The 13,692-nt window shown below is 39.5% G+C and overlaps 1 protein-coding gene across 1 annotated transcript; it reads right to left on the bottom strand.

The window, feature by feature from the left end:
• Positions 1-11,435: 11,435 nt before the first annotated feature.
• Positions 11,436-13,549, bottom strand: LOC126790119 (chitinase-like protein 1). Its single transcript, XM_050516260.1, has 3 exons — positions 13,069-13,549; positions 12,385-12,544; positions 11,436-12,088 (listed from the first exon to the last, which is right to left on the bottom strand). Exons 1-3 carry the CDS (start codon positions 13,472-13,474, stop codon positions 11,680-11,682), a joined length of 975 nt encoding a protein of 324 aa, XP_050372217.1. The 5' UTR covers positions 13,475-13,549; the 3' UTR covers positions 11,436-11,679.
• Between the last annotated feature and the right edge of the window lie 143 nt (positions 13,550-13,692).

The raw sequence follows: 13,692 nt of genomic DNA, 5'->3' as shown, positions 1-13,692 counted from the left end.
GTGAGTTGAAACGTGACAATGTTGTGATTCGATTGGCTGATTGTTCCAACAAAGTCCCTTTGGGATATGTTGAAGATGTTCTTGTGCAGGTTTCGAGCTTGATCTTTCCTGCCGACTTCTATGTCATAGACATGGAACCAACTGAGACAGATGACAAGGAGGTCCCTATCTTGTTGGGCCGCCCCTTCATGAGGACTGCACGAACAAAAATTGATGTGTTTAGTGGATCACTCACCTTTGAGTTCGATGGTGAAGTGATTAGCTTCAACATCTTTGAAGCTATGAGGTATCCTATTTCGGAGTTAAGTGATTGTTTTTCAGTTGACATTCTTGATTCCCTTGCATACAACTATCTAGATACCCTGACAAATGACGAGTTGGCACTCACCATTGCCCAAGGGGCCGGATTTACAAGTGATGGTTCTAACATTTCGGAGTTAGAAGCTAACAATACCGTGCCATCCTTCATTCATGAGAACGTGACCTCTCTTGAGGTTGCACGTGAGGTAAGCTTTGTCTCTCCTAGTCCAATTCTCTTAACTACTAACAAAAATCTTCCTTCTGTGGTGCAAGCTCCGAAGCTTGATCTTAAGGTTCTTCCGGACCACTTGAAGTATGCATTTTTGGGAGATGAGGATACATTGCCAGTGACCATCTCATCTGCACTCAATGAGGAACAAGATGAGAGATTGATTGAAGTGTTGAAGAAACACAAGACGGCAATAGGATGGATCCTAGCCGACATAAAAGGGATCAGCCCTACCATGTGTGTGCATCGAATAATGCTAGAAGATGGTGCCAAACCAACCAAGGAAGGTCAAAGACGTCTTCACCCACCAATGATGTAAGTTGTCAAGGATGAAATCACTAAGTTGCATGATTGTGGCATGATCTACCCCATCTCGGATAGTAGGTGGATCTCTCCCATTCAAGTTGTGCCAAAGAAGTCAGGCATCACGGTGGTGAAGAACAAAGATAACGAGTTGGTGCCTCAAAGGACAGTGACCGGTCATAGAGTGTGTATTGACTATATGAAGCTCAATGCTACAACAAGGAAGGACCACATGCCATTGCCATTCATTGATCAAATGCTTGAGAGGTTAGCTGGTCACTATTTCTATTGTTTCCTTGATGGATATAGTGGATACAACCAAATAAGTGTTGCGGAAGAAGATCAAGAGAAGACTACGTTCACATGCCCTTTTGGTACGTTTGCTTATCGTCGCATGCCTTTTGGTTTATGCAACGCTCCAGGTACGTTTCAACGTTGTATGTATCACATTTTCTCTGAGTATATTGGTTCAAAAATTGAAGTTTTCATGGATGATTTTTCTGTCTATGGTGAAGATTTCGAAACTTGTTTAGAAAATGTTGAACTTGTGCTTAAACGTTGTGAAGAAACTAACTTGGTTTTGAATTGGGAAAAATGTCACTTCATGGTCACACAAGGCATTGTCTTAGGCCATATTGTTTCATCTAGAGGAATTGAGGTTGATAAGTCTAAAATAGATCTTGTGCGTCACTTACCCCTCCCCACAAGTGTGAGGGATGTTCGATCGTTTCTTGGACATGCAGGTTTCTATCGTAGGTTTATCAAGGACTTTTCCAAGATTGCGAGACCAATGAGTTCATTGCTTCAAAATGACGTTCCCTTTTCACTTTGATAATGATTGCAAGCATGTATTCGAGACTTTGAAGAAGCTCCTAACTTCAGCACCGATCATGGCACCGCCGGATTGGTCCCTGCCATTTGAGTTGATGTATGATGCCTCCGACTATGCAGTTGGAGCCGTGCTAGGGCAGAGGAAGGACAAGCAGCCCTACGCCATCTACTATGCCTCACGAACGCTCAATGATGCTCAACAAAACTACACCACAACTGAAAAAGAACTTCTTGTCGTGATCTTTCCTCTAGATAAGTTTCGTTCTTACTTACTTCAATCTAAAGTTATTGTCTACACTGACCATGTAGCTTTGAAGTATTTAATGACGAAGAAGGATGCCAAACCAAGATTGATTCGATGGATTCTTTTACTTCAAGAGTTTGATCTTGAGATCAAGGTCAAGAAGGGAAATGACAATGTTGTAGCGGATCATTTGAGTCGCTTGGTGAGAGATGCCGAGCCCTTGGCTATCCAAGAGAGCTTTCCGGATGAGCAACTCTTTCGAGTTGAGGTAAGTGAACCATGGTATGCAAATATTGTCAATTATCTTGTTTCTAAGCAATTCCCGGATACTTTATCGCATGCTCAAAAGAATAGACTCAAGGCATTAGCTAAGTATTATGTTTGGGATGAACCATACTTGTGGAAACATTGTGTTGATCACATCATTAAGAGGTGTGTCCCTGAATCTGAACATCATTCTATACTTACTTTTTGCCATTCTGAATCTTGTGGAGGACATTTTGGTTCACGTAGGACTGCTCTTAAGGTGTTAGAATGTGGTTTCTTTTGGCCTACGATTTTTAAAGATGCATATCATTTTTGCATGACTTGTGATAGATGCCAACGCATGGGGAACTTAGGATCTAGAGATCAAATGCCTATGACACCGATTATATATGTTGAAATCTTTGATTGTTGGGGTATTGATTTCATGCGACTTTTTCCTAGCTCTAATGGTTTCTTGTACATACTAGTTTGTGTGGATTATGTTTCGAAATGGGTGGAAGCAAAAGCCACCTGGACTAATGATTCTCGAGTTGTTGCAGATTTCCTTCGTTCTAATATTTTCTCTAGGTTTGGTATGCCGAGAGTTATCATTAGTGATGGAGGATCTCATTTTTGCAACCGGACCATTGAGGCGTTGTTGAAGAAGTATGGAATCAAGCATAAGGTTGCTACGCCTTATCACCCTCAAACAAGTGGACAAGTGGAGCTATCTAATCGTGAGATCAAGAGAATTTTGGAGAAGTCTGTTGGACCATCACGCAAGGATTGGTCTCAACGATTGGATGATGCTCTTTGGGCCTATAGGACGTCATACAAGACTCCTCTTGGCATGTCACCATTTCGATTAGTCTATGGCAAGGCGTGCCATCTTCCTGTGGAGCTCGAACATCGTGCATGGTGGGCTGTGAAGAATTTTAACATGGAGATTGATGAGGCCGGATTACATAGGAATTTGCAATTGCATGAGCTTGAAGATATTCGAAATGAGGCCTATGATTCGGCAATGGTTTACAAGGAGAAGACTAAGACATTCCATGACCGCATGATTACGAAGAAACACTTTGTCGTTGGGCAGAAAGTTCTTTTGTTTAATTCTCGACTTAGATTGTTTCCGGGCAAGCTCCGTTCTAGGTGGCTTGGACCATTTGTTGTTACTAATGTTTTTCCTTCTGGTGCTATTCAAATCAAAAGTATGGTGCATGGAAAGGAATTCACGGTCAATGGACATCGCTTGAAGCCGTACTATGAGAATTTTGTGGAGCATAACGTGGAGGAGACGTCTCTCCTTGATCCTACGGCAAGCAAGTGATGCTTTGGAGATAGTCTAGGCTATAGACTCTAAACTTAAGCCAATGAAGGAGCCATCAACGAGTGTTTGCATTTTCTTATCCCTTATCTCTTTTCAATTTTCGTTGCTTATCATATTGTACATTGAGGGAAATGTAAGTTTTAAGTGTGGGGTGGGGTTATACATCATTCGTTGTATTCTATTGTTTGATGCTTATATGTTTCAATTTTGTTGTTTTGATTTTCGAATTTTAGTGTAAGTTTTGGTTCTGTTTTTTTCGAAATTTAAGTTGTTTTGTTAAGTTGTTTTTATTTTGAGTCCTAGGTATGCCTTTAACTGTCTAGGATGAGTTGATCTTTGAATTTATAGTTGATAGATGATCATGATATTGAAATGAACTTCATTGTTATTTGATGGTTAATCGATGTGTAGATTTTGTACGAACATGTAGTAGATGAGGATTTTGAATTGAAACTTAGGTACAGAATGAGCATGTTCCTTACTTGTTTGAATTCATGGAACCTATGTGAGATTCGAGCCATATACTTGTGCCTTTCTTTGGAGAGTTTATTCTATCGTTTCTTGGCTTTATAACCTCATTACATCTATTTTGATCAATTCATATGCCATAGAATTGCAATGAACTAGAGAATGCTAGAACTTACTTTGTGAAACTTTCGAAGCTTTATGTCATAATATACTCTGATTTTGAAAAGGATTGTTGGATCTTTTTAGGATTTCCACCACTTTAAGCCAAAAAGCCGTATATCCCTATTTGAGCCCTGTTTGGGACACCTTAGTGTTAACCCCTTTGAGCCTACGTTAAGCATTTTCTTTCATTACCAACATGTTATATCCTTGCTTAGTATAGTTATATCTCTACCTTGTCTTTCAGGCTTGGCAGAGCCGATTCTTGGAGTTAATATGGAGTGATGATTTGATTCAAGTGTAGGGTTATGCTATTGTATGTATGTTATGCCGTGAAAAGAGTATGAAAAGAAAGAAAAATGTATTGATGCCGTGTGAGAAAAAGAAAAGAAGAAGATATATGCACGGCAAGAAAAGAAAAAAAATTAAAGAATGATGAAAGATCTCGGCATACAAGTTGTTTTTGTGAATTTGGAGTTGTGATGTATTTCTTGAAGGCTCAATAGTGTTGTACTTTAGCCTTTGTTCGTTTTCACAATGTTTAAAGTGAAGAATGGGTCCAACATGATGATATTTGGCCCTTGTTTTATGGAGTATGGCGACATAAGGTGGATGTTTTGCTCTGCTAAGTCTTAAGGATGACCTTTGTGATTCCTTTACCTTGAAAATAATATCCATGCCGAGCCTAAGCCTACCCTTTTCTAAAGATCCGCATGATTCTTAAAATGAGTAGCTCTTGATCTGTGGAGTTTGTTTCATGAGTAAGCATATGGTTTGGGTTCATTTGTGCATATGATTGATCGATTTCACTATGTTTATAACTCTTGGGTGTGAAACGCTTTTAAGCATATGTCATGTTCTTGAGAGAAAAGATTTGGAGTGCATATCCTTTGTGAGATGAATTTTGAACTTGTTTTGAACATGTCGAGCTTAATTTCACCTTTGTTTCTGCCATGTCTTACTTGTTAAACGAAATCTCATGTTTATTAACCATTGAATTCATCTATCTATTTCGATTGAATGTCATTCTTGATGCTATGAGTTTGAAGATCTCTGAGACAAAATGTTGAAGGCATTAGAATGTTGTGTCGTTAGTTTTGTTGCTTTGATTTTGTTTGGTGTTTTGTTTTCCCTTTTTAGTGTTTGCTAAGGGACTAGCAAAGTCTAATTATGGAGTTGTTGATAGGAGCACAAAGTGTGACGTTCTTAATGTTTATATGCCCTATTCTTATGCTTTGTTACTTCTTATTTAGTTGGTTTAGTATCATATTTGTCATTTCTATATTTTAAGGAGAGCTATTTCCAATTTTGAATGAATTGATGATGAAATTGTGCTAAGTGTTAGAACTCCTTATTGAGCTAGGATTCCTTACTCGACTATGATTCTACTTTCCTATTTTCATTCTTTCCTATGCCTTAATCGACGATTTCTTTTCAGGAAAGACAAATCATATTTGGAAAGGAAGAAGAGTTGCCGAGATGCATTCCTAGTTGAACAAGGAAATGATGTTTGAGTTGAAGAAGGAGAAGAGGAGGCCAGCCTAGCTACTCCTAGTTGGACCAAGAGATGATGCCGTGCAGCCCTTAAGTGATCTCCCTATTGGACTTGGTTTCCTACATCAAGTTGGATATGGAGTACATGAATCAAAATCCATAACAAAGAGGATTTCAGTTTCCCAATTGGTTTCTATCTCCTTATGGGACGGCAAGATGGCTTCCTAGACTCCTATATATAAAGGCTCGGCCTCCCCATATTTTTATCATCAACCTTGCACACAAAGCACAAGCCTAGAGCTGCCGAATCCATCCCTCACCCTTCCAAGAAATCCTAAAACCGATTCCATCATTCCCCACCAATCAATAGCCTTCAAACACGCTTGTGAAAAAGGTTTCATCCATAGAAGTCACGGCTATACACTTGTGGATTGCTTGATTTATAAAGTGTAACCATGATTCACTCTTTGTTTCAATTCGGTTTTTAGGTTTTTCTTGTTCTTGGATGAGCTTGCGATTTGTGTAATGTAATCTTGTTTCAATTTTGTCTATGAAATAGCTACTTGATTCAATTTATATAAAGGATTCGAAATTATGTTTTGGTTTTATGAAGTTTCTTTTTTGGTTTCTGCCGAGTTTCATTGATCAATTTTGATTTCTAAGTGTTATGACTATGCTTGTAGCATGATATTTAGGTTGTTGGATTAAAGACTTATGCTAAGAACATGTTTATCTTTTCTATATGATTTTCGAATTGCATGGTTGTTGGTTAAGTAAGTGACATACTTGATGAATTCAATGTGCATGGCTTTGGAATTACATGATAAAGATGAACATGTTAGATTTCGATTATGGCTGCTTGGTAGTGATTGAATGTGTTAAGTGTCTATGTGTTTAGGTTACTGCTTAGGACCCTAATTGCATGATTCATCCTTAGTTGTTCAATATATGGTCTCGACATGATTCAAAAAGAAGTCATAGAGCTTGTTTCGATTCTCTTGTATGAATTGTTTTGGTGATTGCTTATGTGTTGGTTGGTTGATCACATGTATATATTAGTTTAGGTTTTATTTACTGTTTTTATAACTCAATCCGAATCTATAACAAACTTTTTATATCTTTATGAATTCGTGTTAAATGTTTGTGATTCTAAGCCATGGCTGGATCCCCGGTTTGTGAACGATACTCTCTTGCTTTATACTACTAACGATGCTTACAGGGTTAAATATTGATGTCGAGTAATTGAGCATTCATTAGGTGCTTGATAAATGAAATTGGCTAACAAGTGAGGATAATGCTATAGGCACTTGATAAACTAGAGACCATGCCAGTTGAAGCCCTAGACTCCTTTTCCATATCACATTGTTTAAGATTTTCTATACAACACAAATTTTACGGTATCATGTGGACAAAAGATGCTGGACACTCTAAATTGTACAATGAGGGAGATCAAAAAAGCTTATCCCAACTTTGGTGTGTTTTCGCTTAATTTGATGCAACACTGGTTCGTACGCTGGTTGGCGCTGCAGGATGTATAGATTGTTTACGCACTGGTATTGTTCAATGCTCATATCAGGAGCAACATATATGCGCAAGATGAGAGTAGCTCCAGCTGACACTCGATCTGTAAAACTAAAATGTAATTGTGATGCATGTCTAATAAGTGAACTTAGTATACTCAACAGTGTAAGATCAACTTGAAGACACAGGTCTGTTAATGCCGCATAGGGGACTTCGACATGGGGATCCAATATCTCCATATTTGTTTTTGTTATGTGCTGAAGGGCTTTCCGCCTTGATAGCTGTAACAGTTTAGTCCAGCCTTTGGCATGGTCTTCAGGTATGCACGGGTTGCCCAAGTATCAGTCATTTGTTGTTTGCTGATGATAGCATGCTTTATAGCCGAGCTACTACAGCCGATTGTGAGGTAGTTAAACAAATCCTAACAGTATATGAGGAAGCTTCGAGACAACATGTGGTTTTTAGCTCTAATGTGTTACCTTCGGTTAAGGAGGAGTTAACCTCTGTTCTGGGAGTCTATATGGTTGACAAGCATGAGAAATATTTGGGCATACCTACTTTGGTGGGTCGGTTCAGGATGGATGCTTTTGCTTACCTGAAAGACCGTCTCTCTAAGTAGCTTACTAGCTGGAGATCTAAGATGCTCAGTGCTACTGAGAGGGAGGTTCCGATTAAAGTGGTTGCACAAGCCATGCCGATTTATACTATGAACAATTATTTGTTACCTACTAATCTTATTCAGGAGTTACATCAATTGTGTGCCAAGTTTTGGTGGGGAGGGACAGATGAGAAGAGGGGAATGCATTGGAGAGCTTGAGATTCTTTGTGTAAACCGGAATTAGAAGGAGGAATGGGTTTTCGCCATTTGTTTGCCTTTAACCTTGTGATGCTTGCTAAGTAAGGTTAGAGGCTAATTCAACACCCGAATTCTTTGCCTGGTCAGCTGTTGAAGGCTATTTATTTCCTGAACTGTAGCTTCTGGGAAGCTCAATTGGGAGATCATCCTTCTTATGCGTGGCAGAGTATCTTAGATGGCCGTGATATTTTACGAGCTGGTATTCGGAGATTAGTTGGCGATGGGGTCTCAACTAATATATGAGATGATCTTGTTGGAAAAATGGTTAATAAACCATTTAAAATCAAATTTTAATTGATTAATTAAATTAAGTTAAACTTATAATTAATCAAAGATGAACATAGATTTGAGTTCTCCGTAATGAGGGCTACAAGATCATATGTTTGTTTGTGAAATTTGGTTTGTGGATGAATAAGAAATTGTCACTCAAAGATGGCTATTTAGAATGAGAGAAAAGTGTTTGTCCCACATTGGAAAAGAGAAGTGTTGAAAATACTTTATATAAAATCCATTGTGTATGGATTGTAAAGTGTGTACACCCCCTTATACTCTCTCGCACACGTGTAGGGGGGTGCAAATCTCAGGCTAAAAGAGAAACTCGTGTATGCCCGTGCGACATGCGGACACGAATGCAACACCGAATTGAGGGTCGGAACGCAGATTCGTTTAGCTGTTCTTTGGTGATAGAAAGAGGTATGTTGAGGGTTCTAGTTAGTAGTGCAACTTTCTAGAATTGTTTAGTCATTATATCCTGGGAGACAAGCGCCGAGCATCCTTGCACCGGTAGAGGAGGCGTAAACGTTTTAAGGACAGTGTGGTATCACACACGTCTCGACTAGTTCTTCCATTATCAAGCGTTCGGTATTTTGGTTGAATTTCTTTTTCGTATTCTTCGTTAACATGTTTGGTTTTTACTTTATAATAATTTATAATTCAGTTTATTAAATTATATGTGCAATATATCACTGTAATTATAACAGATCCTTGGGTAGAGAAGACTTGAGTAGCTGGAGAACTTCACAGGTCACTATAGTTAACCAACTATTTATTAGCCCAGGTGTGTGGAATGTTCTTTTGCTACAACAGTTATTTCCTGCTAATGTTGTTCAGAAAATTATTGCATTACCAATTAGCTCTTGGAGACATCATGATAGATGGAGTTGGAGTGAGGATAAGAAAGGTCGGTTTACAGTTAAATCGACCTATCATCTAGCCCAGAGGAGGGTGTTGGATGAGGATCCCATGCATCCAAATCCGAGTTCTGCTCTTTGAAATCATATTTAGAAGGCAAAGGTGCCCGAGAAAGTGAAGATCTGTGTATGGAAGGCTGCTTCTAACATCCTACCATCTCGGAATAGACTTAGCAATGTGGTATCGATATTGACACACAATGTCTGTTATGTGATGAGGAGGTGGAAACTATTATTCATGCACTTAGAGATTGCCCTCATGCTACAGCTATGTATCAGTTGGCACAGATTCCAACTCCTCGGACTGATACTACGGTGGCGGACTGGGTCATATTGTGCCAAGCTCAGTTTCCAGTTTGTTTTCATGCTCAAATGATCTTCATATATTCTATTTGGAGAAACATGAATGCAAAAGTGTGGGTTAAGGAGGTGAAGACCGGGGAAGAACTGGTTCCTACAACTTTAGGTTGGTGGGCTGATTTTAAAAGCCAACGAAAGAGTCCTAAGACATCAGTTGTTATCCGAGCTCCTAGTTGGCAGAAACCTCATGTTGGCTTTGTAAAATTAAATGTAGATGTTGCTTTTAATTTACAAACAGGGGCTACATGTTTGGGAGGGGTCTTTCGTGATCATACTGACGGACGTATAGGAGTATTTTCCTACTTTGTTGAGCAGTCTAGTTCGGCTAGGCATGGAGACCTATTAGCATTGATAGCAGGTGTATTGCTAACTCTACTGCGTTATATCCTCTTATTATGGAGTCGGATTGTCAGATTCTGGTCAATGCTATTCATAGTGGAGCTTTTGACAATTCAAAGCTAGGTTTTCTAATTTCAGATTTTAAAGAGTTACTGTATCCCCTCTATTGTGGTTAAGTTTGTGAAGAGAGCGGCTAATAGGGAAGCTCATGAGATGACTCAGATAGCGTACAGCTTCAGGCTTTACTGGTGCTATACCTCCGCCTGTGGAGGTCCATATTTCGAATAAATTTAATGATTCTTAATCAATGAAGTCATTCATTTTCCTCAAAAAAAAAAAAAGAAAAAAAACTTGAAGACACATTTTCTCACTTTCGCTGCTAGCTAAGCAACTTCTGGTTCTATTATCGTCTTGGCATGACAGTCCTTGCTGGTGTTCTGACTTCTATCATCCAATGTTTCTGTTGCCTAGTGAACCGCCCTCAAAGATAGATACAGTTATTTATGTGCGATGAACTTCTAATTAAAGGAGACTTGTATTTCATTGCATTCACAAATCACTTTGATCTACAATAAGCCCAGCAGCTTTAAATTCACTGTATTACGGCTACTACGGCTCTAGTCACTCATTTTTCTTTTCTTTTTTTGTGAGAAGCAACTCCTTCAAATATTTATTACTCAAAAACTCAAACTTGGCTTCAACCTAGGAAGCACGGAAGCGCCGGGAACCTCACGTTTCCCGCTTCCAAAGCGGAAGTGTGTCGGAAGCGGCGAGCTTCCGGATCGGAAGTGTAACAATTGACATCGGAAGCGCACCTGAGTATTTAAAAATGAAAGAGAAGAAAAGCGCACCTGAGTATTTAAAAATGAAAGAGAAGAAAAGTTGGAGATGGAATTTGAAGACAATATGATTATACCATTTATACCAACCAGTAACCACACTTTCTCAAATCAAATCGTAAATAACTCAATCTAGTTTAATCACCCTAACAGATTTCCTCTTGCAAACGATTCACCATCCCACTATGTCGATGGTTCAGACAAGCTATATAATGAAGCAATGAAACTTGATTTGGGTTGAAGTTGAAATTCTTGATCTGGGTTGAACTCGATCTAATGAAGCAAATGAATTCTTTCTTTTTCCTTACAAGGTATAATATAGGAACTGGCGTTGATGGTTTGATGTTGAGGAGGACGGTAGCAGATATGGGTAAAAAAGTCTCATTTGGATGAATAGAAGGGCAAAAGAGGAAGTGCAGCGAGAAAATAAAATATAATAAATTTTGATAAAAGCAAGGACGCTTGCTGAATTGAGAATGCCGTTATTTAGCTTAGGACATTTATTTATTTATTTATTTATTTATAATATATATATATATATATATATTTTTTATTTCAACCTTTTCAATACCCTTTCCGCTTCTAAAAATTTCGAAAAAAACACTTCTATGTTTCTAAACACTTCGCTTCCACGTCTCCACACTCAATTTCATGCATCTTAAGCTTCAACACACTAATCTAAGAGAACATAATCATCTGAGAAAAATAAAGACGAACTTACAAAGCTGGCAAGAATATAGTTCATATATTACATTTTACAAATTACATGATCACGCATTTCAATTGTAAAAGAATAAAAATAAAATTCCATGAAAGCAACATATAAATACCACGTCATGTGTTTTCACAATTTACACTCGATATAATCCTATGAACAGCTAGCTTGGACATCTTCATTTATTGATAATTCATCTCGGGGAGTAACAGTCCTGGCAACGGGATAATTCATCTCACGCACCACTGAAAGAGTTCAAGAAGATGCTTTGGTAATCGGATTAAATGCAAGCTGCTCGGCACAAGTTAGCACTTCATGGGGACCTGCTTGCTCACGACCGACACCCAAAAGGTCAAGGTAGTACTGGTAATGGGAAACGATGGTATTCATGGCGTCAATGTCTCCCTGGCCACAAACACTCTCCCCATATAGAAGATTCATTGTTGCGCCAAATCCAGGAAGCCGCTTGGACAATGTATCATTCTTGGTGGGCTCCCAAGTGCCAACAAATGCTTCGTGAGCTGAGGGTTGTGATTTCTTGATAGGAGTCATCCACCTCCATATTGCAGCCTGGAAGGCAAGAGTAGCATTCTGCTCAATGTATTCTGGATGGTTCAGCAGATCAACCTTCAATGCTTCCCCAGCTGCACCGTAATTGTAATTCCTACGATGTGATCACAGAAGAAGTTCATAAGCATTGGCTATTCAAAATGATACTGTACAAATTCAAATGCTACTAGAATAAGTAAACTATGGAACTAATGAAATGTAAGTTAAGAACATTTCCGTTAGACCTAGAAAACAGTCTTACTGATATATATAGCATTCAGCTTGTGAGGTTAGAACTTAAAAAGGCTAATCTAAAGGTCTAAGAGCCCTTGGTGAATCAATACATCTTTAATATGCTAATATCTCTACTTCCACGAACAAAAAATGAAAAACAAACGAAAGAGCACAAACCAGTAAATAGGCAAAGCTCCCCGACCATAGTATTCAGCTCCAGGAGAGCAAGGATATGTGTATTTGTAGAAGTCATCACAGTATGACTGCATCGGACTCATTTCCCTGTTGTAGCAAAGTCCCCAGGCCAATGGTCCTCCAGTGGCCACACCATACCCACCTACCATGATCACAATCACATATGCACATAATGAGATCCCACAAGAGCATAGAGTTGTTTACAGTCTAAAACCTTTGGCTTTCATTATATCAAAATACCATCCGCTATGCTTAACAAATCAAATTTGCAGTTATATAAACTAGTCTTCCCACTCGCAGCAGACAAAAAGTAACAAGTTTGTATAGTTGGGTCTGTGAATTTCGCTTCCAATCTAGCTTTTATGACCTAAGCAAGCACTGTCCACCTCCTTAGATTGTGACTGTCGTAGATCAGAATTATCATTTTTTTATCAACCATTTATTATTAAGATTTTACCTCATTTTTTCAAACAAAACATATGAGAAACAACAAAAAGAACACAGCAAACTCCAGCAGCTTTGTTCTTCTTCATACCACATATGCATCTTTCTACGAAATCTATGTTGCAAGTAAAACACCAACCACATTCACTTCAAACACAACAAAATCGAACAGAATAAAACCCGGGCAGGCATTATCATAAGTGAAGTGAGTCGTAGACTTACAAGAGGTCTTGCTGCCGACGTGTCCGAGAAACGCGGCGAGCTCCTTCATCTGCATGAGCTTCCCGCCGGTGGTGCAGAACCCTTGAGGCTGGAAAAGCGAGGCGGCGAGAATAAACGACTGGAAGTCCCAGAACCCAACGGCGTGAGCCACCGGGGCGTTGCGGTTGGAGAAGAGCTCCTCGAATTGGTAAGTCTGGAAGAAATCAGTGATGGTGAGATTGCAGCAGTACTGCGACCACCCTTTACACTCCCACCCTTTGTCGCACACCTTCTTTCCCTTCACCTTCTTCACCAGCGCCGGCGTCGCCGACACCTGGTCGTCGTAGGCATTGACAGATACCAGGCTGAGGAGGAGCACCGCCGCCACCGCCAGCGCCGCCGTGGAGACTGACGAAGTGGGCTTCATTGCGTGGAGGAGGAGATTCAGATCTGATGGCTTTTGGTGAGGAGGGGAATATTTGGTGGTGTTGTGCGTGTTGGGTTTTGTCTGCAAGGCAAGTGTTTGTGTTTGATGGTGTCATTTTCGGGGTTAAAGATCGAGCAGGTTTGGGGGGAATGGACGATGGATGATGGATGGGGTTGTGGGGTTGGGGGATACGTGTTCGAGGTTTAACGTGGGGAACA

The sequence above is a fragment of the Argentina anserina genome, chromosome 4 (genome assembly GCF_933775445.1).
Source record: "Argentina anserina chromosome 4, drPotAnse1.1, whole genome shotgun sequence".
In the NCBI taxonomy this organism is placed as follows: Eukaryota; Viridiplantae; Streptophyta; class Magnoliopsida; order Rosales; family Rosaceae; genus Argentina; species Argentina anserina.
The sequence above is the reverse complement of the archived record's forward strand: the minus strand, read 5'-3'. Positions and strand labels throughout refer to the sequence as shown.